This window comes from Tursiops truncatus, chromosome 11 (genome assembly GCF_011762595.2).
Source record: "Tursiops truncatus isolate mTurTru1 chromosome 11, mTurTru1.mat.Y, whole genome shotgun sequence".
NCBI classification, from domain to species: Eukaryota; Metazoa; Chordata; class Mammalia; order Artiodactyla; family Delphinidae; genus Tursiops; species Tursiops truncatus.
Window position 1 is genome coordinate 70,608,417 of NC_047044.1, and position 25,583 is coordinate 70,633,999.

Here is a 25,583-nt window from a genome sequence, read left to right on the forward strand (position 1 = left end):
TCACCGTTTATTACCTAAATAAAAAATAATCCTGCCTAAATTTTCTGCTTTTGAAGCTAACTTTCTATCCTTCCTATAACATTCCTCTCTTTTTCTGCATTTTTATGAAGTTGCCTTTGACTTAGTTTCTTCTTCTTCCTATTCCTACATCCACGTTTATTTACCTCTCTATTTAACTTTTAATATTAAGCAGAAATCTTTTTTCTCTTTGCTTCCTTGTGAATACAGTCTCGATTTTTTGCTCAGATGTTCATTCCTCAAGGAAGATTTTTCCATCCTCAGATTTGTGGTAAATTTTATCACATTGAGCAATCATGGAAATGCCATATTATTTATTTAAGGGTAGACTTGTGACTCAGTTCTAGACAATATGGGAAAGATTTTCTGAGGGCCTTCTGGGAAAGGTCATTCATTTTAAGAATAAAGTTTCAAAAGAGAGAGACCCCTTCTTTCTCGGACATCATCAGGCCTCTTTGTAATAATTCCTAGCACTGCGGCAGCCATCTTGCAACCACAGAGAGCCTTAGATGAGCCTTAGAATGAACCTGATTCTGAGACCTCCCAAGTAGAGAAAGCTGGGGAGGGGGGAGGGGAAACTGGTCCTTGATTATATGTTTGAGACACTGATTTCACGAAAGACATAAGGCCTACCTATCTCTCAAGCAATTTTGAGTTGAGAGTTTGTTACTGACAGCTGAAAATATTCTAATAGATAAAAACTCTCTGTCCAGCTATTTAAATTTTTCTTTAACTAAAAATAATGAATCCTTTTTTCCCTTGATCTCCTATTATATTAACAATAACTTTGGGCAACACCAACAACAATCTGCTATCTCTATTTCTGTATCAGACTGGTATGGGTTGTAGATACTTATACAATTATGCCAAGTGGTTCTCTGACAAATTTATTATCTGATCTCAGCTGGATTCTCAGTTTTGCTAGATAATTTTTTAAAAATCATATACACCTGGATGTCTAATAGATGTAGCATGAGGTAGCATACCAAAATTTGAACTCCTAATTATTTTCTCCAGTGATCTATTTTCAGTAGATGATTCTGTTAAGTAGATATTCTGTTGGCCATTTAAGTAGATGATTCCACTGGTTAATCTAAATTCCTAAGAGTTATGCCAATTCCTTTTTCACACCCCTTATCATCAGAAAATATTGTTAGGTCTTCTTCCAAATAAATACTGACTATAACTATTTCTCACTTCTTCTACTGTGACCACACTAGTCAAAGCTGACTTCTTCTCTTACTTGGACTATCACCTTTTGGCTACTATTTCCTGCCCTCCTTATTTTCTGATATTTACAGAGATTTTCCCCACAATTCACAAGATTTCTACTTCCTTCCAAGGAATAGCAAACATACAACTTGTATAATATAAATCTGATCATATCAGTCCACATTTTAAAATACTTCAGTAGTTTCTTGTCACACTTAGAGTAAATCCCAAAGTCCTTAAGCTTGTTATGATTCAGGTCCTATTTACCTCTCCAGACTCGTTGTGCCTACTCTCCCCATGGCTTGCTCGGCCCCAGTCACACTGGTCTCCTTGCTGGAACACTGAACATTCAAACCTACTCTTTGCTTGGGGCTTTTTAATGTTCTTGTAGAAATACTTTTCTTTCCAGATAACTGCATGGACAATTTCCTCACTTCATTTGATTTTCTTTTCCACCCTGTCAGAGCAGGATTTTCCTGCCACTCTTATTGAAAAACATGTTTTGAAAGGATACATGTACCCTAATGTCCATTGCAGCACTCTTTACAATAGCCAAGACATGGAAGCAACCTAAACGTCCATCAACAGATGAATGGGTAAAGAAGATGTGGTACATATATACCATGGAATATTACTCAACCATTAAAAAGAATGAAATCATGCCATTTGCAGCAACCTGGATGGACCTGGAGATTATCATCCTAAATGAAGTAAGTCAGACAGAGAAAGACAAATATCATATGATATCACTTATATGCAGAATCTAAAAAAAAATATGATACAAATGAGCTTATTTACAAAACAGGAACAGACTCGCAAACTTAGAGAATGAATTTATGGTTACCGGGGGGAAAGGCAGAGGGGAGAGATAGACTGGGGGTTTGGGATTGACATGTACACACTGCTATGTTTAAAATAAAATGCCTTTCCATGGGACAAAAAAGAAAAAGAAAACATAGGCTCTAGCTCTCTTCCATCCCTCCTTACCCACCTGCCTCTGCTTTATTTTCTTCATACATTATCTCTACCTGACAAAATGTTATATATCAATAGATTGATTTTACCTCCTCCCTATAGTATGTAAGTTCTGTGTGGTTTGCTTAGAGAAATAAGACCTTCACCCACACTATTTTATGGAAGTTTTTCTCTTGATATTACCAATGATTTTATTATGGGCTGAATTTTACCCCTGAAAATTCATATGTTGAAGCCCTAATCCTTAGTACCTCATAATGTGACTGTATTGGGAGACAGAGTCTTTAAAGAGGTAATTAAGTTAAAATAGGTTATTGGGGTGGGCTCTAGTCCAATATGATTGGTGTTCTTATAAGAAGGGGAAATTAGAACACAGACCTACACAGAGGGAAGACCATGTGAGGACAGAGGGAGAAAATGGCCATCTACAAGCCAAAAAGAGAGGCCTCCAAAGAAGCCAAACCTGCCAACACCTTCATCTCAGACTTCTAGTCTTCAGAATTGAAAGAAAATACATTTCTGTTGTTTAAACAAGTCAGTGATACTTTGTTATGGCAGGTCTAGCCAACTAATACAGACCTATAAAATACCAAATTCAATAGTCTTTCTCCACTCTTCAATGTTGTCAACCCCCTTTTTAGTCTTACAACTTTGAAATAAATTATGTAAATTAGTATTTTTTAAAATACTATTTAAAAACAACAGAAAACACCTGTATACTTATCAGCAGGCAAACAAATATTGATAACATTGTTACCATCCTATAAGCTTCTTCCTGATTGCCCCTCACAACACTGTGCTGAATTTTGTGTTAATCATTCTCTTTTGGGGGAAGTTTTACAGGTCATATATGTACCTCTTTAAAGGTTGCTTTATTATATTCTTTTTGAACTTAATATAAATAAATTTACATTGTATCTATTATTCTATTACTTCTTGTTTATGTGCAATAAATATTTGAGAATTTTTATAACTGTTCATTATTTTGCTTAAAAATTAAACATATCGGGCTTCCCTGGTGGCGCAGTGGTTGAGAGTCCACCTGCCGATGCAAGGGACACGGGTTCGTGCTCCGGTCCGGGAAGATCTCACATGCCGCGGAGCAGCTGGGCCTGTGAGCCATGGCCACTGAGCCTGCGTGTCCGGAGCCTGTTCTCCACAACGGGAGAGGCCACAACAGTGAGAGGCCCACGTACCGCAAAAAAAATAAAAAATAAAAATAAAACATATCAATCTAGTGTCAATAACATTTAAATACAAGATTGAAAAATATTTGCTACAAATATGGCATGAAAATATTAAAAATCTTGCTTTATAAATTGGTCATAACAATTTAAAGAAAGTAATTAATAGTAAACAAAAAAAGAATATAAACAGAATTTCATAGAACTGAAACTAAGTAGCTATTAAATATAATATAATCATTGCAATAGTAATTAAATAATAAAAATTATGAGATAATATCTTTGCTTAATTAATGAAAAAATTTTGAATAGCAAAATGCTAGTTAAAACAAGGCTTGTTTAATGATAAAATGTGGGCCTTGCTATTTGGATAGCAATTTGGCAATTGTCAAGTATTTGCCAAGTCTTTGAAAAGTCCTGCCCTTTAATCCTGTATTTCCACTTCTAGGAATCTTTTCTAAGAAAAACTTGGAAATTCAGAAAAAAGATCTGTATACAATAATATCCATTATGATGTTATCATAATACTGAAAAAGGAAATATGGGGAGTGACTAAATATAGTAGCCACATTGTTATCTGTGAGTCCTAGTGATCAGGTGATATTAATCATTATTTTCCATATCTTGGGCAAATCTCCCTTTCAGATATTTTCATGATATAGCTTTAATATCTTCAGCTTCTCTTATCCTATAATTTTAATGGTGCTTCTAATAATATGAATTTCTGTATCATGAAGTCAGTTTAGAAGTTAAAACATATTTATTTTCTCTCTTTTATTTAATTTAACTTTCCCTAAAAATCCATATTTAGCTTGGTTCTTCTTATTAGTTTTGATGTAAACCTACTTATTTTTGGAGAAGGACATATTTTTCTTGGAATTTCAGCACCATTCCTCTTGCTCCCTATGACCTCCTGACTATCTCTGAGGTAAAAATGTGAAAACAATATTTCCTAGATTCTCTTGACACTGAGAGGCACTAAGGGGGTGAACTGGGAGGTCATAGAAAAGCAGAAGCCACTGCTGCTCTGGCTGTGGTGGGCAGGACTGTGGGCCTCAGCTGATATCAAAGGAAGGTGGTGCTACTGCCTTTGGGATTCATCTGTGGATCCCCTACTTTGGGACTGCAAGCAGATGGAACACCAGTGGGGGTTCCTTTCAACTACTTTGCTTTTCTTAAAGCCAGCAGACATTCATTTTCACAGTTCTTGTAAAAAGTTTTCTTTTTTAAGACTCTAAATTAAATTATCCAGAGAGGTTTCATTTTTCCTGAAAGCTGCACCATCTTTCACTGACAGAAGAGAGAGAGGAAAGAATTTTATAGTATATGTGGGTCGATCCTGATTTTATTGGAAACTAGTTCAATCATTATAGAATTGATCAGAGATCTGTAATCTGTTGATTAAAGCTATTGACAGTCTAAGGGCTGCTTGTAAAATGGGTGAATTCCCTCCTCATCACCAACAGTGTTTAAGCTGATGTTGAGAGAGCATAAGTCATCAATGTCCTGCAGAGAATTCCAGCCCTTGAGAAGGAGTTGAACAAGATGATCTAGACATTTTCCTCCAGCAAGCCTATGAATACTTTTATAATATTTTTATCTCTAACTTTTATATTCCACCTGAAAATTTTTACAAGAAACATTCTAAAATGTACATTTTTACCCTCTGAATAGTATGTAATATCTTCTTTAGTCATTTATCCTCAAAAAGATCTTGTAATTTGCTTTGCTTTGCAGAGCAAGAAAAAAGTAAACTATCCTATATATCGATTCTTTCTGAAGAAGAATCTGCTTGTGCTGATTGGGCTTCATACTTTCTCTTTACTCACCAGCCCCACCAATTCCCCTTTTGTTCCACTCCAGTTTATTTTCTGCAGTATAGCAAAAATGATCTTAAATCAGATTGCATCACTCATCTCCTAAAGGCTCCTCGATGTTTTCCCATTGAACATAGAATAAGGTACAAACTTCTGACAAAAGCCTTTAAGGACGGGATGAGGGAGAGAGTTAAAATGAGAGGAGAAGGGTATGAGATGAGTCTGAGATGGAATCAAGACCGTTCATGGCTTTGCCCCTCTCATCTCTCCAACTCATCCCACACCACTATGTAATGGTCACACTGGTCTCCTTGAACATGTCAGGCTCCTTCCCGGTACCTGGCACTCTTAGCCCCACTTGAGGGGTCTGGCTAGTTCCTTTTCTTTAGGCTTCAGCCCAAACATTTCCTACTTAAAGGAGACTTGAACTGATCATCTCATTTAAATCAGTTTTACCTCTTTTATTCTCTATATTAGCCACTTATATTTTACTTATAATCCTTAATAAAGCTAAATATAAATGAACTTTATTATTTGGTGTTAGTTCTTTATTTTCCTGATATCTACTAGTTTTCTTATTTTTTTAAATTGATTTACAATGTTGTGTTAGCTGCTGGTGTACGGCAAAGTAATTCAGTTTTATATATATATAGTTTTATATTATTTTCCATTATAGTTTATTACAAGAGACTGAACATAGTTCCCTGTGCTATACAGTAGTTACTTGTTGTTTATCTATTTTATATAGAGTACTGTGTATCTGTTAATCCGAAACTCCTAATTTATCCCTCCCCCACCCCCTTTCCCCTTTGGTAACCATAAGTTTGTTTTCTATGTCTGTGAGTCTTTTTCTGTTTTGTAAATAAGTTCATTTGTATCATATTTTAGATTCCACATATAAGTGATATCATATGATATCTGTCTTTCTCTGTCTGACTTAGTTCACTTAGTATGATAATTTCTAGGTCTACCCATGTTGCTGCATGTAAGCTTCGGAAGGGCTTGCCAATTATTGTAACCAGTAACCTAGCAGAATGCCTGACATATTGTAGGTGTTCAGTAGATGTTTAATGAATGAATCAATTTCCTGGAGAGCAAAAGTATTATACAAATATGGACTATTTTAAGAGTAAGGTTTATTTATCAGAGGAAAATACTATTTGCACATTGTAACACTGAAGTATAGCTTTAGAGACTAAGACCAAATTTTATAAAACAAAATTATTTTGGTAGTAAGTAAATCTTGGAGTATTATTTTTAATTTTCCCTTCTATTTTTATAATGTATTCCACTGATTAATTTTCCTATCAAATTATGTCTGAATCTAAGTAAACAAATTATGTTGGGACTGTTGTGTGAATTTACTAGTAGCTAAAAAAACCATTGGGGAAGATTCAGGAGAACCTGAGTTAATTTAGATGCAGAGATGCCATCCATGGCCTGACAAAGTGACAAAATCTGCTTCTAGAACTACTGCTTAAAGCTTCTGAAGGGTAAGTAAACCTCTGAGAATTCCCTTTGCTGGGAGTTCCTAGCCCTATCCATCAACTGCTGAAACAACCCTGAGTCATTCATAGAGCTACATTAACAATAATCAAGGCAGTCACTGTTCTAAGTCAAATTTAGAAATGCGAAAAAATATTAGTTTGTTCAGATAACTTCTCGTCCTTTTTCATGTTTTTTGTAAAACTAGGAGTGCTATACAGTTGGAAAGATTTTAAGTGTGTAGTCAGGACTGAATGGTAATAAAAGGAATTTATATTTTAGAGGTAATTTTCTTTTATTTTTATTTATTTATTTATTTATTTTTTGCGGTACGTGGGCCTCTCACTGCTGTGGCCCCTCCTGCCGCGGAGCACAGGCTCCGTAGGCACAGGCCCAACGGCCATGGCTCACGGGCCCAGCCGCTCCACGGCATGTGGGATCCTCCCAGACCAGGGCATGAACCCGTGTCCCCTGCATTGGCAGGCAGACTCTCAACCACTGCGCCACCAGGGAAGCCCTAGAGGTAATTTTAAATGTAAGCTACTTGTCAGCCTAGAAATACATAGGTTGAATTCACCCTCTTAAACTCTTGAATCCCACACAACATGTAGCAAAGTAAAGCAAAATATTTGGTAATTTCAAAATAGTTAGGGTGATAGCATTTCATGAATGATAATATCTGATTGTGTCATAATTACAAATACAAGACTTTAAAGTTATGATGATGGACCTACAAGAATGGCAAGCAACTGTAACATTATTGTCATATAATATACCATTCCAAAATTTTAGGTTAGTAGTTAATTTATTTATTGACATCTATTTTTCCGAATGATACAGGACATTTACAAAGTTACAGATTTGGGGATCACTTAATTATATAGCATCCTGTCATTAAAGAAGGCAGGATAAAGTAAACCTAAGACCACCATGCATATTACCCTCTCCTTCTATATACAGGCTATTGTACAAAATTAGATGCTCAAACTATTTTTGATTTTTGAAAATGCTTACCAAGGATATTTTGCAAAATTGCTGACATTAATTCTTTATGAATTTTAATTTCATAAAGCATGAATTAAATCTAAACATTCCGACTATCCTTTTGTTCCTTTTATACTACACTACTTACATGGGTAATGGAGAAAGGAGCATGTGAGTAATGGAATCAAACATCTAAAGGTTCCACCTAAAGACTGGGTTACTAGCCCTTTGTCTTCTGCTACTGGGAAGAAAGGACAAAGTGAAAAAAAAATGTGTTTTTCATCAGTATTGAAGTCAGTGGCTTTGGTTTTATATATATAGTTTAACTTAATAGCTTGGAGTTACCAAAAATAGTAGGTTAAATGTTTAGATTACATCATCTATGGTGACATCAGGATAAATTACAGATTTATTCAAAGACATGAAGTCAACAAAATAAATATATAGTACCTTTAAATCAAGTGGAAAAGATGCCTTGTTCTTTTAGAACCTACCCTAGACTTTACCACTACCCTTTTTCCAGTCCAGACCATCATCATCTTAATCCTTCTATGGCAATAACCTTGTAATTCATCTCCTTATATCTTACTCCCCTACTATATATATTTTCCATAATCACGAAAGTTATTTTTCAAGTGCAAATATCTTATCATATTACTCCTACCTTAAAGATTTCAAATGACTACTTTTTGCCCTCAGGAAGAAGTCCAGACTCTAAAATGTCCTTGAAAGTCTTCATTTGACTAAGATAGCTATAGTGTGTTTAAAACTAAAAGGAAAATAAAAGCTCAAAGTATGCACATTCACACATTAGTAATGAAATACACGCTTCTCTGTGGACATTTATTTATGACCAAAGGTCCTTGTTAATCTATGTTCTAACATTTGTAAGTGAATATGTCATAAACTAAATTAATTTATTAAAATTTATATTTAGAATATTGTAGCTATCTTCACCAGATTCTTAATTTAACTCACAATGATCTATAAAACAAAAGATTCTTAAAAGACAATATAGAATGTATTAGACATAGTATGTTTGTGACGAAACATTTACAGTATTATGTTTGCCTCACTGTGAGCTATAAACATCTGATAGGGAACAATTTATTAAGACAGCAGCTGACAGTGTTCAGGTCAGAGATAAGTGGAGTTACAGATTACCATGTCTAATAAATTTTCTAGAATTCTTAATCTTTGTAAGAATCAAACTTGTGGATGAGTATGTCATAATGTAAATCACGTACCCAATGGGAAAGCATTATCAACATTCTAGACATCTAAATTATAGTTTAAGTTGCCAAATTATTCTTACTCTATAGAGAAATCATGAATTTATTCAAGAATTATTTGTTAAAACCCTGTTATGTGCCAGATATGTCCTCTGAGTGCTGGGGATTCAAGGGTTGAACAAGGCAGGCAAGAACTTGCCTCCTCAGAGCTTACATTCAAGTAAAGATAAAGATAGACAATAAACAGTATAAATTAATAAGATAATTCTAAATAGCTATAAATATTATGAATAAATTTTAAAAGTGACATGATATGACAAAACATTGGAGTAGAGGGCTATCTTACATTGATGGCTGTATAATAATTCTTCATTGAGAAGGTGACATCTGAGCAGAAACAAAAATGACAAGAATGACCTGCTGTGCCAAGATCCAGAGAATCCCAGGCAGCAGCAAGAAAAAGTACAGGTGATTAAAGGTAATACGAACAATGTTGGTATGTTCAAGAAGCAAAAAGAGGTCAATGGACCAAGGGTGAAATCAATTAACTGAGGGGAGAGAGTTTGGCAGGGCCAGATTATAAAGGTAGGTGGTGAGGAATTTAGATTTCATTTTATAGGATATCTTTCTAAGAGGAAAGTTATATGATTTGACATGTTTGAAAGGATCAGTCTGGCTGCTGCATAGGGAATGGACTATAGGAAGTCAAAACTGGCAGCCTAAAAAATTTTTAGAATTGTCATAGAGCCAGCGAGGAATGATTGTGATGTGGACTTGAAGGCATGTGGAAATGTACAAATGGTAGTACATTTTAAGTATGTAAACTATGCCTCACATATTTTAGGCATTTAATGTATATTTGTTGAATGAATGAATCAATGAATGGACAGCATAATGTTATAAATATGAAAATGTAGCAGTGTATTATATTCATGGCTACATATTTTAGGCATGAAAACTGAAACAAATGAAAGTACTGGGAATCTTTTAAACTTATGAGAAAGCTTAAAATTTTCATTTGTATTTAAATGCTTTTCTCACTACAAATAATTTAAAAAATTTGAAAATAAATCCAAACTTAAATGAGAAAATTCTAGAATGGTGCTATTCACCAAACATCTGACATTTCCTAATGTTAATTCTACAGTTTTTTTTTTTTTTTTGTACAGTTATGGTCAGATTGAGATAAATAATAGAAATTCTGCATTAATAAGAATATTTTCCATTATTTAGCAAAAAAAGAGGAAACTATGTTTGAGGTTTCTAAAAAACCATACTCTGTGTCTTCTGCACATGGGCTGTTTACACTGGGCAATCAGACTATAAACTTGGTGTGCTGCAGCTGGTCCATACTACCTTCCAAAAGGCAACCATCACATTTTAAGGAAGTTTAAGTTAGTTGTTGAAAACACTGTTACTAAAATTGAAATTATGTAAACTTATTAGTTAAATGAAAAAGTTTAAAACAAAGGTAGTAAATATTCAGTCTCTTCACTTCGTAATTATTTACTACATTTTAATTGTCTTCAGTGCTCTTGAGGTTATGCCTGTTGCGTCTGTATGGTGACAATCCTATCACAGTGTGCTCCTAACCACTTCTTTCCAACTCCACATTTAGTGACATCATGTGGGAAGCTTGAAATCGGACATGATGAAATATTTGCATCACAAAAATTGGCAAACACTATAAACCAGGGCTTCCTCCTACCCAGGAGAGTCAATTGTTTAACATTTACCAGCACACCACTAATGTACTAATGCTACTGTCACTGCTACAGCATCTGTCCCTGCTAAGAACTTCTATAGTCTAAATTCCAGAAACTACGTTCTGCTTTGCATTAGGAATGAATCAAGGGTAAAAATGAAGAGAGCAACAGTGTTCCACTGCTGGCTTTTAGACAGGGAAGGTCAGTGTTCAAAAGTACTTTACTTAGTTCGTTTGCATTTTACCACCCTCAAAATAATGTCCACATTTGCCTCTCATTTCCTTTTGTGAAACAGCCCTGCTAAGTGTGAAACTATGGAAGCTGTGTGTTATCAAAGTTCAAAATTTAGAAAAAGTTTCAAAGATAAAAAGATGCCATTTTCTCCTATTAAAATAGTGATGACTTAAAAGAAAGAGACTAATGTTGGAATGGTGCAACATTAGTACTCATACACAATGATAATAGGAATATAAGTTGATAAATATTTTAAAATAAATTTTGAAATATAGAAGTAAAACTCTTTAACTTATTGTTTAAATTTAACCTGCAGAAAGATTATTTAAATTTAACCTGCAGAAATATTTATAAAAATGCACTCAAAATAGTGTTATTTATGATAGGAAAAACTGAAATGGGTAGATAACTTTTGTACATTTGTTTGAGAGAATATTATGTATAATTTTAAATAAAATGCATAAAGTTTTCAATGACATGGGAGATGTTCATAGAACATAATTGATAAAATTTGGATATGACACAATATATTAAATCACATGAAACTATATATGTATATAGGGTAACTAAAAGTAAATTCCACTGAACATTAGTTAAGCAGTTAGTGTTTGGAATATGACTATTTTCTTTTCCTTTCATATTTTCGCAATTTTCTAAAAAGACATAATAATACTGTCTAAACTAAAAGTATTTTCAATGTAAATAATTTGAATTTATAAGAAAACCTAAAATTTCCATTTGTATTTACATGCTTTCTCACTGTAAATAATTTAAATAATTTGCAAATAAATCCAAACATATTTTTAAAAAGTCTAGAATAGTACTATTCACCTAACATCTGACATTTCCTAATGTTATTTCAACAGTTTCTTTGCATAACCATGATTGGACAAAAAACACTGGAATTGTTTCAAAGGGTTTTTATTTTAGGTTCATATGTAACATATTCACCTATTTAGCTATAAATCACCAAATTTTCTTCTAAATCAATTATTGCCATCTTTGCTTTAGCATATTCTAGCACTTCATAGTCTCATAAAATTCTCAAAATGACCTCAATTTTAATTCAGTATAATTAAACTATACCATGCATACAGCGTGAGTGAAAATATCAAAATTTTTAAAATTAGTAGAGTTCTACAGGAAGAAATAACTGCCTTAAATATTTGTTTCAAATTAACCAATGCTGTGAGAAATAATTAGAGTCTGCAGAAAAGGAATAGCTATACTGAGACAAATAGACATACTGGTAAAGGAGGGAACTATCATCTACTGTCTTTCTATCTTATTATATTAATATGTGTAAGATAAAGAAAAGGGGGTGAGAAGAATACTGATAGTTGTCCAGTGAATTTCCTTTTGATATAAGAGAATTTTGGATATTATTATCTAATGATCTAGTATTATGTACCATTTTAATGCATTATGGTATTTTAATTGTGCTTTGCTGTCCAGATAATAACCAATAGGTATCTGATAGGTTGCAAATGTACTTTGTGACTCATAAAGGGAGAAGTTTCAAGTTTCAGGGCATCCTTACCATTTCAAATCTCCTTACAAATGATACTGATATTAGTGTGAATATCAGTCCCACATTTACCCTTGAGAAGTCATATGGGCCTAGAACTTACGAGTACTTAATTAAAACGTGCCTTAAATGATTGGCTTACCTGAAATTTTGACTTGAGACACCACTCCATCTCCTCCATCACTGTGTGCACGGACCTCTACAACATATTCTCCATCCCTGGGGATTGGGACTTCTATGGAGTGTTTATGAGTTGAATACAGCTTGCCATCATGCTGGCCATCAGGTCTATAGAGTACCTTTAAAAGTTTCAAAATATTTATGTTTAATAAATTGGCAATAAGGAGTCAATGCCCTAACATTAAAACCAGAATAAAAACGCTTATACTTTTATTAATTAAAAAAAAATCTTAGGGAACTGTGTGTAATACTAGCTGGAAAATTCATGTTATTTTTAATTCACAGAAATTGATTTCATCTATTTTTAGGGTGATCCAAGAGGATGCATCTTAAGCATCTAAATTTTATTTTTTGAAATTACCAAAATAGAGAGAATGTGTCTTTTTATGAAAAAGGTAAAAAAATGAGGGCTCTTTCAATATATTAAATTAGTCTAAAAATTGCCTAGTAATTAAAATTTTTTCACACTGTTTCTAAAAGTTAGTGTTGACTGAAAAATGTGATAGTGTGATATAGAGAATATATAGAAATAACCTTTTTTTCCATTTTTGTTCATTTACAGAGGGTACCTCATACATCAAAGAATTCACTGTGTGCTTGGTGACACTATCTTAATCATTGTCAAACAAAAATGGATTCTTTCTTTTTCTCTTTTTTAAACACCAATTATTCTAACAACTCTATTCTTTAAAGCAGTTATTCTATCTTGCTCATTTGACATAGTATTTTTCTAGAATTCACTGAAGATCTTTTCTCATTTCAAAATTTATCATGTCATCTGATTCTGCTTCACAGCTAGAATAAAAGAGAGCAGGATGGGTTTTGGCAAAAAAAAAAAAAAAACAAACATCAGTCACTCTTTGTAAGAATGAAGCTTGTGTGGGAAATAATCTAGTAATCTTTTATATACCTTATATCCTGTCACTGTGGATTCATTTGACAGTGCAACCACATGATCCCAGGTGATTATGTAGCGTGAACCAGACCTTACGGAACTGATGATCCTTGGAGGCTGGCTTGGAGCTGTGAAAGTAATAACATGCAACTGATAGTCACCATATCCAATTTCAATTCTGCAAGCTGTATCACATTGGGAATTATAATACTGATAATGACGTGACAACAACAATGGCTAATTCTGATTTTGTACTGTTTGCCTGGCACTATGGTATGCACTTTACATCCATGGGTTCATTTAATGCACTGGGACCCTGGGAGGTAGGTAATAAAATGATCTCTTATTCTCTTCTCATCAACCTTCATTTGGACGTCTCTCTCCACCAGTCTTTTTCTTTTTCTTTTTTTTTTTTTTGCAATACGTGGGCCTCTCACTGTTGTGGCCTCTCCCGTTGAGGAGCACAGGCTCCGGACGCGCAGGCTCAGCGGCCATGGCTCACGGGCCCAGCCGCTCCGCAGCATGTGGGATCCTCCTGGACCGGGGCACGAACCCGCGTCCCCTGCATCGGCAGGCTGACTCTCAACCACTGCGCCACCAGGGAAGCCCCTCCACCAGTCTTTTGAAACTTCTGTTTTCAAGGTCTTCAATCATCTCCACTTGGCCAAATCTAATGTCACTTTTTTATTCTTTTAAAACTTAGCATCTTTGCAGTATTTCACAGAGTTGACCTTCCAATTCTTTCTTGAATATCTTTTCTTAAATTTCATAATCTCTTATAATCTTTCCTCCTATCTCTCAGGTTCTTCCTTCTCATTAATCATCCTTTGCTAGCTCCATGTCCTCTCCCCAGTTTCCAAATGGTGGAATGACTTAGGACTTGATTCTGAGCACACTCCTCTCCTCTATATATGAATCTTCTTTAAACCTCTCACCTGGGCCCATGGTTTTGAGTACACACAATTTTATCTCAAGCTCGTCTCTCTCTCGACCTCTAGACATGTATGTGCAACTTCCTATCTCCTCCTAAATGTCTAAAAGGTTTCTCAAATGCAATATAATCAAGACAGAACATTTACTATGTACCCCCAAATCTGTCTTTCTGTGAGACTTTACCATATTTACTAAATGGTACAACCAAACCCCCAATTTCTCAAGCCAAAATCGATTCAGTCTTCCATTCCATTTATTGCCAACATCCAAATTAGCTGCAAATTTTCAACTCTGCCTGCTGAAAATTTTCCACTTCTTTCTATCTCCATTATCACCTAATGCTGGCTACCAACGTTTCTTCCTCAAATACTAAAAAAGGTCTCCTAATTTGCTATTCTGCTTTCACTTTTATTCCACCAATATCCATTGTCTACCCAGAATAATTTAAAAAAACCATAAATTAGATATCACTCTCTGCCTTACTATCTTCCAATGATTTCTTATCACACTTAGAAAGAATTTAAACTCCTTACTATGATGTATAAGACCCTTCTTATTATGACTCCAGCACACTTCTTCCTCCTCAACTCAGAGCCTATGCTCTGGAACTATTGGCCTTTCTACAAGTAAAGCATACCGCACTCTTTTCATATAAAGGCTTTGTGCTAGTTATTTTATCTGCCTGATAGAATCTCCTCTGCAAAGACTTCCTTCTTATTACTCATATCCTAGGTCAAATGGCATCTTCTCTAAGAGGATATTCCCAACCATCAGATTCGAATTTGGCTCCCACCCAGGCAGTTTTAAATTGTATTATCTGTTTATTTATTGTATTTTATTTATTACTTAATTCTAATTGAAGTGTAGTTGATTTACTATATTATATTACTTTCAGGTGTACAACAGTGATTCAATATTTTTATTGATTCTACGGCTTTAGAAGTTACAAAATATTGGCTATATTCCCTATGCTGTACAATATAGCCTTGCAGTTCATTTATTTTATATATAGCAGTCTGTACCTCTTAATCCTACCCCTATTTTACTCCACCCCCTTTCCCTCTCTGCACTGGCAACCACTGGTTTGTTCCCTGTATCTGTGAGTCTGCTTCTATATTGTTATGTTCGTTCATCTGTTTTATATTTTATTCCACATATAAGTGCTAGCATTAAGTATTTGACTTTGTCTGACTTACTTCACTAAGCACAATACCCTCCAGGTCCATCCACATTGTTGCAAATGGCAAAATTTCATTCCTTCTTTAATGGCTGATTAATACTCCATTGTATATATATATACCACAACTACTTTGTCCCTTCATCTATTGATGGACATTTAGGTTGCTTCCATATCTTGGCTGTTATAAATAATGCTATGAAGGCTGGAGTGCATGCATCTTTTCAAATTAGTGTTTTTATTTTCTTCAGATATATATCTAGGAGTGGAATTGCTGGATTTAAGTTTTTTGAGGACCTTCATATCACTTACCATAGTGGCTGCATCAATTTACATTCCAACCAATGATATACTAGGGTTCCCTTTTCTTCACATCCTTGCCAACATTTGATATTTGCAGTATTTTTGATGACAGCCATTCTGACAACTGTGAGGTGATAACTCATTGTGGTTTTGATTTGACTTGGTCAGTGATTAGTGATGTTGAGCATCTTTTCATGTGCCTATTGGCCATCTGTATGTCTTTTTGGAAAAATGCCTATTCAGATCTTCTGCCCATTTTTTTAATGGGTTGTTTGTTGTTTTGATATTGAGTTAAATGAGCTGTTTACATATTTTTGATATTAGTTGCTTATCTGTCATATAATATGCACATATTTTCTCCCACTCAGTAGGTTATCTTTTCATTTTTTCAATGATTTCCTTTGTTGAGCAAAAACTTTTAGGTTTAATTTGGTTCCATTTGTTTATTTTTGCTTTTGTTTCCTTTGCCTAAGGAAACAGACCCCAAAAAATGTCAAATAGTATTCAGCCTATCTTTTCTTATAGGAATTTTATGGTTTCTGGTCTTACATTTAGCTCTTTAATCCATTTTGAGCTTATTTTTGCATATGGTATTAAGAAAATCTTCTAATTTCATTCTTTTGCATGTATCTATCCAGTTTTCCCAGTACCACTTATTGAAGAGACTGTCTTTTCCCCTTTGTATACTCTTTTTTTTTTTTTTTTGTGGTACGTGGACCTCTCACTGTTGTGGCCTCTCCCGTTGCGGAGCACAGGCTCCGGACGCGCAGGCTCAGCAGCCATGGCTCACGGGACAAGCCACGCTGTGGCATGTGGGATCTTCCCAGACTGGGGCACGAACCTGTGTCCCCTGCATCAGCAGGCGGACTCTCAACCACTGCGCCACCAGGGAAGCTCCTCCTCTTTGTATACTTTTGTTTCCTTTATCATATATTAATTGACTATAAGAACATGAGTTTATTTCTGGGCTCTCTATTCTGTTCTATTGACCTATGTGTCTGTATTGTGCCACTACCATACTGTTTTGATTACTGTAGCTTTGTAGTATAGTCTGAAGTCAGCAAGCATGATACCTCCAGCTCTGGTTCTTCATTCTCAAAATTATTTTGGCCACTCAGGGTATTTGTGGTTCCATAAAATTTTAGAATTATTTCTTCTAGTTGTGTGAAAATGTCATGGGTATTTTGATACAAATTTGCATTAAATCTTCTCTATTGATTTGTTTTGGTCTGAATTTTATTTATTTCCTCTCTTATCTTTATTATTTCCTTCTTTCTGTTGATTTTAGGCTCTGTTTCCTCTTCTTTTTCTAATTCCTTTAGATGGTCGTTTAAGTTGTTTATTCAGATAGTTCTCCTTTCTTCAGGTAGGCCTGTATGGCTACGAACTTCCCTCTTAGAACTACTTTTGCTGTGTCCCATAGATTTTGAAAAGCTGTGTTTTTATTTTCATTTGTCTCTAGGTATTTTCTGATTTTCTCTTTGATTTCCTTCATTGACCCATTGGTTTTTCAGTAGTATGCTTTTTAGATCCTTAGGTTTATGTTTTTCCCATTTTTCTTCCTGTAATTGTTTTCTAGTTTCATACCATTTTCACTATAAAAGATGATTGATATAATTTTTATCCTCTTAAGTTTTTTGAGATTTGTTTTTTGGCCTAGCATGTGATCTACTCTGGGAAGCATGCCATTTGAACTTGAAAGAAATGTGTACTCTGCTGTTTTTGGGTGGAATGTTCTATAGATATCTATTAAGTGCAACTGGTCTAATGTGTCATTTAAGGCCACTGTTTCTTTTTTTTTTAATCTTTTTTTTTAACATTGTTATTGGAGTATAATTGCTTTACAATGTTGTATTAGTTTCTGCTGTATAACAAAGTGAATTAGCTATATATATACACATATATCCCCATATCCACTCCCTCTTGTGTCTCCCTCCCACCCTCCCTTCTCCACCCCTCTAGGTGGTCACAAAGCACCGAGCTGATCTCCCTGTGCTATGCAGCTGCTTCCCATTAGCTATCTATTTTACATTTGGTAGTGTATATATGTCAATGCCACTCTCGCACTTCATCCCAGCTTATGCTTGCCCCTCCCTGTGTCCTCAAGTCCATTCTCTATGTCTGAGTCCTTATTCCTGTCCTTCCCCTAGGTTCTTCAGAATCATTTTTTTTTTTTTTTTTTGGATTCCATATATATGTGTTAGCATACGGTATTTGTTTATCTCTTTATTTTTTTTTTTTTTTTGCGGTATGCGGGCCTCTCACTTCTGTGGCCTCTCCTGCTGCAGAGCACAGGCTCCGAACATGCAGGCTCAGCAGCCACGGCTCACGGGCCCAGCCGCTCCACGGCATGTGGGATCTTCCCAGACCAGGTCATGAACCTGTGTCCCCTGCATCGGCAGGCGGATTCTCAACCACTGCGCCACCAGGGAAGCCCTGTTTTTCTCTTTCTGACTTACTTCACTCTGTATGACAGGCTCTAGGTCCATCCACCTCACTACAAATAACTCAATTCCGTTTCTTTTTATGGCTGAGTAATATTCCATTGTATATATGTGCCACATCTTCTTTATCCATTCATCTGTTGATGGACACTTAGGTTGCTTCCATGTTCTGGCTATTGTAAATAGTGCTGCAATGAACACTGGGGTGCATGTGTCTTTTTGAATTATGGTTTTCTCAGGGTATATGCCCAGTACTGGGATTTCTGGGTCATATGGTAGCTCTATTTTTAGTTTTTTAAGGAACCTCCATACTCTTCTCCATAGTGGCTGTATCAATTTACATTCCCACCAACAGTGCAAGAAGGTTCCCTTTTCTCCACACCCTCTCTAGCATTTATTGTTTGTAGATTTTTTTGATGATGAAGGCCACTGTTTCTTTATTGATAATCTGTCTGGATAATCTACCCATTGATGTAAATGGGATGTTAAAGTTCCCTACTGTTATTGTATTAGTGTCAATTTCTCCCTTTATGTCTGTTAATATTTGATTTATATGTTTAGGTGCATACATGATAACAAATGTTATACCCTTTTCTTGTATCACTTCCTTTACCATTTCATTATATTATGCACTTCTCTATCTTTGTTATAGACTGTATCTGTTATGAGTATTGCTACCTCAGCTTTCTTTTAGTTTCCATTTGCATGAATCTCTTTCCATCTCCTCACTTTCAGTCTCTGTGTGTCTTTAGCTCTGAAGTGAGTCTCTTGTAAGTAACAGATAGATGGGACTTTTCCCCTATTTAATCAACCACTCTGTGTCTTTTAATTGGAGCATTTAGTGTATTGACATTTGAAGTGATTATTGATAGATATATACGTATTGCCATCCTGTTACTTGTTTTCTGGTTGTTTTGTAGTTGTCTTTTAGTTTCTTCCCTTGTGGTTTGATTTTCTTTATTGGTGTGCTCGTGTTCCTTTCTCTCCAGTTTTTGTGTATCTATAATTGTGGGTTTTGACTTGTAGTTACCATGGAGTCCATATATGTTGACCTACAACTATAACTACTTGTTTTAAACTGATAATCATTTAAATTCAAACACATTCTAAAAGATCTACTTTTTAAACTCCCCTCCACAAATTTTCTGTTTTGATGTCATATTTTGCTTCTTCATGTTTATCCTTTAAAAGTCTATTGTGGTTATAGTTGATTTTACAATTTTTGTTTTTTAATCTTCATAGTTGCTTATTTAAGTGGTGATCCACAGCCTTTACTATATATTGGCTCTTACTAGTAGGGTTTTTTCTTTCATATCAACTCTTACTACTTGTTGTAACCTTTTCTTTTCCACTTAGAGAAGACCCTCTAAAATTTTTTGCAAGGTTGGCTTTGTATTGATAAACTCTTTTAGTTTTTGCTTCTCCTATCTCTCCTTCAATTCTGAATGATAACCTTGCTGAGTAGAGTACCCTAGTTTGTAGGTTTTTCCCTTTCAGCACTTTAAATATATTATGCCACTCCCTTCTGGCCTGCAAAGCTTCTGTAGAAATATCAGCTAATAGCCTTATGGGGGTTCCCTTGTAAGTGATTCTTTGTTTTTCTCTTGCTGCCTTTAGAATTCTCTCCTTATCTTTAACTTTTGCCATTTCTTTATGATACGTCTTGGGTCTCTTTGGGTTCATCTTGTTTGGGATCCTCTGTGCTTCCTGTATCTGGATATCTGTTTCCTTCTTCAGGTTTGGGAAGTTTTCAGCCATCATTTCATCAAATACACTTTTGACCCCCTTCTCTCTTCTTCTGGGACCCGCATAATAAAAATGTTAGTATGGGGGCTTCCCTGGTGGCGCAGTGGTTAAGAATCTGCCTGCCAATGCAGGGGACACGGGTTTGAGCCCTGGTCTGGGAAGATCCCACATGCCGCGGAGCAACTAGGCCTGTGAGCCACAACTACTGAGCCTGCACGTCTGAAGCTTGTGCTCTGCAACAATAGAGGCCGCAACAGTGAGCGGCCCATGCACCAAGTCGAAGAGTGGCCCCGCTTGCTGCAACTAGAGAAAGCCCTCTCACAGAAACAAAGACCCAACACAGACAAAAATAAATAAATAAATTTAAAAAAATGTTAGTATGCTTGATATTGTCACAGAGGTCCCTTAAACTGTTCTCAATTTTTTAAAATATGTTTTTCTTTTGCTGTTCTGATTGGATTATTTCCATTATTCTATCGTCCAGATTGCTTATGTGTTCTTCTGTATCATGTAGTCAGCTGCTAATTCCATCTAGTGTTTTTCATTTCAGTTATTGCATTCTTCAGTTGTGACTTGTTCTTTTTAACATTTTCTAATTCCTAGTTAAGATCTTCACTGTCTTCATCTATTCTTTTCCCAAGTTCAGTTAGCATTCTTATTACTAATGCTTTAAACTCTTTATCTCTGCTTCATTAGTTGTTTTTTTACAGAGGTTCTTTTCTTTCTCTTTTGTTTGAAACTAATTTCTCTGTCTTCATATTTAACTTTCTCAGTCTCTTTGAAATTAGGTGAAACATTTAACTATTCAGTTCTTGAAGGAGTGTTCTTGTGTTGTAGTGCCCCTACCAATCTCTGTGTGTCCAGTGGCTTTGGTGGGAGAACTGGATCTGAAGTGAGCATGGGTCACATCTCCTCTTACAGTGTGCTGGTAACTATCATTCTGCTGGAATGTGGGGCTGGAGACAGAAGGACTAGATCCAGAGCCAGATGTGTACTGCAGCTTCTCCTATGCTCAGTGGCCATCACCATCTTACTGGGGGCAGTTTTGAGTCCCAAGGTGCTGGAGCAGAAGCCCTGAGGTTCAGGTCTAAGCTGGTTCCATTCCCTCTAAATGTGTCTTCTCCCTCCCCACAGCAACAGAATCATTGCCTCAGAGGGGAGCAGTGCTAGAGCAAGGGGGCCAGAGTGGGTGCCCAGTGCAGGCCAGAGCATGTGATAAGACAGTCCTGGCAAGCCAGTCAGAGCTTGAGACAGCTCCCAATTCGGAGCCTCTGTGAGCACAAGTAATGGCTGCCCTTGCCCCATTCAGATGCAGTGCTGTTTCTTTTCCAGTTCCTTCCCCCATAACTGCACACTCTCCTTGGCAATGTAGCCTTTGTCCTATCTGGGAACTTTTCTAAAGAAGGCAACTGGTGCAGATTGGGACACATGCTGGGAAAGCCCAAGGAAAGCCATCAGAGGATTTTCAATCTGATTTCTCTCTCTTGTTACCAGGAGTAAGCAACTGTGTGTGCACACTCTTCGTGAGTGGAGTCTTGTTTTCTACAGCCCTCTTGTAAGTCCCACTGGTGGTTTAATCTGCTATGGGGACTCATCTTCCTGGTGTTGAACTCCAGGGTTGGAGTGTCTGATATGTGGCTCAAAGCCCTCACTTCCCAGGAGATCTCTGACTCTGTGATATCCCCCTTCTCTTTTATGTCCTGTACTAGGGTCATGAGTCCCAACCTGATTACTTCTTCTCCCCTCCTACTTGACTCCATGTGGATATTACTTTACAGCCTTGGTCGTAGAAGAGTATTTCTGCCAATCTTCAGTTTGTTTTCAGTGAGAATTGCTCCATGTCTAGATGTATTTTTAATGTGTTCATAGGGGGAGGTGAGCTCAGGTCCTCTACTCTGCCATCTTCGTCTCCTCCTCACATATCATCTGTTTATTCACTTTATTGTTCTGTCATCTGATGTTATACTTATTTATTTGTCATATTTCTCTCCCTCTCTCTCTTCCTCTCTTTCCATTAGTTTGCTAAAGCCTGTGAGAAGAGGATCTGGGTCTTGCTTCATCCTTTCTGTATTGTCAACACTTAGACCTGTTCTGGGCATGTAGCATATTTTTGATGAATGAATAAATTGAAAAAAGAGCAAAGGAATGAATGCTCTTTTTACAAATTAAAAAGCTGAGGTTTAAAGATTTGATGTAATATGTCTACTGTCACACATTGAGTAAGTGATAGAGACAGATTTGAAACCCCTGTCTGATACCAAAGCCTGGATCTTACCACCATGTTCTATTATTTCATTAGAACTTTCTTTTCCCCCAAGTGAATTTCATTAATTTTCAAACTCTAATGGTAATCCTGTCTTCAAATTCTTGTGAAGTTTCCCTGAATTCTGAATATAAGTTCTCCTCCTCCATCTGTTCAACTTGGGTTCAAAAAAGAGCTATCATAGTGAAGTCAGGGAGATGGGTATGACAAAAAATGTGAGCAGGGTAGGTGGTCTTGTTATATTAACAATGAGAACATACAGTAATAAGAGAGTGAACATAATGCTACAACATTTAACTTGTATTTGCATTGTACAGTGACGAAGGTTTTTAAATCAAAGCATAGAAAAATTATAGAATTTTCATTTTCTCATCTTTTTGATGCATTCCTATAAAACCAAGTTTAAAACAATAACAAATTAATTGTCTAATGATACAAAATTTTGTGGGCAGTCTTTACAAAGGGAGGTTCTGTAATGGAACATTAAATGTGTGAAGGTATTCTCCACATTTTTTCATCATCTACAATAACTATCAATGCTTTTGTTTGTTTTTGTTTTTGTTTTTTTAAATCTTGTGTGATTTTAAAGGTTAAAATTGAAAACCAAAAGTGCTCAGACTGCTAGGTAGTAATTTTCTCTCAAATATACCTGCATCATCACTGAATCAATTGGGAGTTTTTGACAAGTATAAAATGCAAATATTGAGACTCACGTGCTTTCTTGGTGAAGGTCTCAATCATATCACTGGGAGGTCCACACCCTGCGCTATTGCAGGCCCTGACTTCCATAAAGTACTGGGTGTCAGGCAGAAGGTTCTCCAGCCTGGCAGAGTATTCTTGGCTAGTGACTTGCACTCTGTGTGCAGCTGCTTCTTTATCATGGACAGCCCAGTACCGAATCTGCAAACATACAAGTTGAGTAATATTTTTTCATGATTCAGACACTTCAGTTGCAAAAAATTCTTTTCAAGTTGTTCTGACACTTGATGTTGGCTGAGCATCATATTCTCAAATGTTACTTAATGTTACTTACATTTCTATCAGTCTTAGAAAATGGCAAGGCACACAATGCATATCTGATTAGAAGTGTCAAAAGCAAATTAAAGGCTCACCTCATTGCCTGAAATAGTCACACACAGATGAAAAAAGAGAAAAAGCCAAAAAAATGTGCAAAGATTTGCTCTCAAACTATAAAACTGGTTTCTGTTTGGAAGTATTTGCCACAATAATTTATATAATTTATTTCCAGCTTTATTTGTGTTTACATGATTGCAAATTTGTTAAGACAAAAATAGTCATGAGGCCTAAACATGCTAGCTTAATTACTTTCTGCCAGCTTATTTCAGAAGTATGTATATAAAATTATTTCCTTTGAACTTATATAGAGGCCAGATATCAAAGAAATATTATACCTAATAACTTGATTAGTTGTAGAAGTTATCTTTAAAATAAGGTTTAAAAAATTTCATTCATGTTGTGATTAGAAATGATTACTTTTACCAACTAGCATATCAATGACAGCCTTCCTTGTCTCTTAAAGTTTAAGTAAAAGCTATGAATTATAATATTCATTCTTCTAATAAGGCTGTTTTATTGGTTAAAAATCTATAATTACATCTCAGTTATAAATAAAAAGGAGAGGATTGTTTATAAGTATACTGCAATTTTATATTTTAGATGCTCTGTCTATAAAACAATGGGATTTTAATTTCACAATTAACCAACATACTAGAAGATAATATCTAATATTTATATAATCCTGAAATGTTTATTTACATAAACACATAAAAAAACATTATAAAATGGAACTGGATGGCTCAAATTCCCTTAGTAACAAAGTGAGGTTTATATGAAGAATGAGCACATTTCAGAACAAAGGCTAGTTACTACTTGCTTATTGGTTTCCTTTGTGATATTTTTATTTTGTATACTAGGGCTCATTTTTTCTGATGCCAATAATATATTTCCTAATAGTTTTGATGGAATCTCTTTGGCTTTTCTATCCTCTGACCAGAAGGATGGCTTCAGAACCGAGGAAGTGGAATATTACAAGCGGCTCCAAAGGCAGATCTCAGTTGGCAGAGAAAAGACTTTATGAGGATGGGACCCTCCTTGTGAAGGCATGAGTTTCCTGGAGTTGGAAGCATCCAGGCAGTGCCTACATTCATCTGAGAAGGAGGAAGACGGCCTATATTTTAGTGGAAATTTGAACTGTGTGACACGTAAGGCCTCTTCCACTGTTTGACTGAAGAGAAATAAAATGAACATTTATATCCTAGTGAAATGCCAGGTACTAAAGTAGGATCATCCATGTATATTATTTTCTCAACAAACCAATAATGGTAGTATTTAGCCTGTTTTATAGCAATCAAAACTGACGTCCCCGAGGTTCAGACATTTTTATGTGGATACTTGTTGACTGAGAGCACATTTTAAAATTTTATTCATTCATTATAACAACTTTTCTATCCCGTTTAAAGAGGAGAAGATTTTTAACTAGACCATTTCTAAAAGACACTAAGTACTAAAATGAGGACTTAAAGTGACAAACTTTTTTGACAGTTTACCCAAAATTCCATGAGGCATTTTGGCAATACAAAAGGAAAGAACAAAATTTTCTTTAATTTACTCTTTGCATCTATATCTTAAATGGCCAATTACTTTATTCATCTGATTTTGGCAGGGATCTATATTACACAGTCTCCATTGAAATTCACAATAAATTTAAGCAGTGCCTTAGTTATGCCCTGGTAACTAGAGAACAGAGAGAGTTATTGAGTGTATCAAATAATCTCTGACTTTCTTATTTTAGAATATGAGATTTTTTACAGACACTTTTACAGTATTTTAAACCTCTACTAATGAAAGCATCTGATACAAAATTATTTTGGTTGAATAATCTGTCTCTCCTTAATTTAAAGCATACCTTTAGATTTAACTTGCAATGTTTTCAAAGAATTCTAAAATAAATAGTGGATATATGTAAAATGTAGCATTATTATTATTTTTCATCTGAACTAGGCACTGGCCATGCACTTAGAAATAATTTCCAAATAGATAATTTGGACCACTGTGTTTGATCCCTGAAGTAAGTTGCCCATTGTGGTGAAGAACCAATATTAATCTGTGAGAAAATTGTTTGGAGTGAAGAGTTGAACCTGTAGTCATGCAGCAGAACAAATGCACTCCTTTTGATTAATCACTAGGGAGACCAAAAGGCAGCCTGGATGAACTAGTGGAAAAAAATAAATAAATGAAGCAGGTCCT

General features: G+C 35.4%; 1 protein-coding gene across 4 annotated transcripts in view; it reads right to left on the reverse strand.

The window, feature by feature from the left end:
- CNTN1 (contactin 1) overlaps positions 1-25,583 on the reverse strand; it is a 376,722-nt gene that overhangs the window by 30,222 nt on the left and 320,917 nt on the right. For all 4 annotated transcript variants that reach the window (XM_019934617.3, XM_073788827.1, XM_073788825.1 and 1 more), the window contains 3 exons: positions 23,030-23,216; positions 13,466-13,578; positions 12,518-12,674 (listed from right to left, as the gene is read on the reverse strand). In XM_019934617.3, coding sequence (XP_019790176.1) covers positions 12,518-12,674; positions 13,466-13,578; positions 23,030-23,216 — 457 coding nt within the window. The remainder of the gene's footprint in view (positions 1-12,517; positions 12,675-13,465; positions 13,579-23,029; positions 23,217-25,583) is intronic.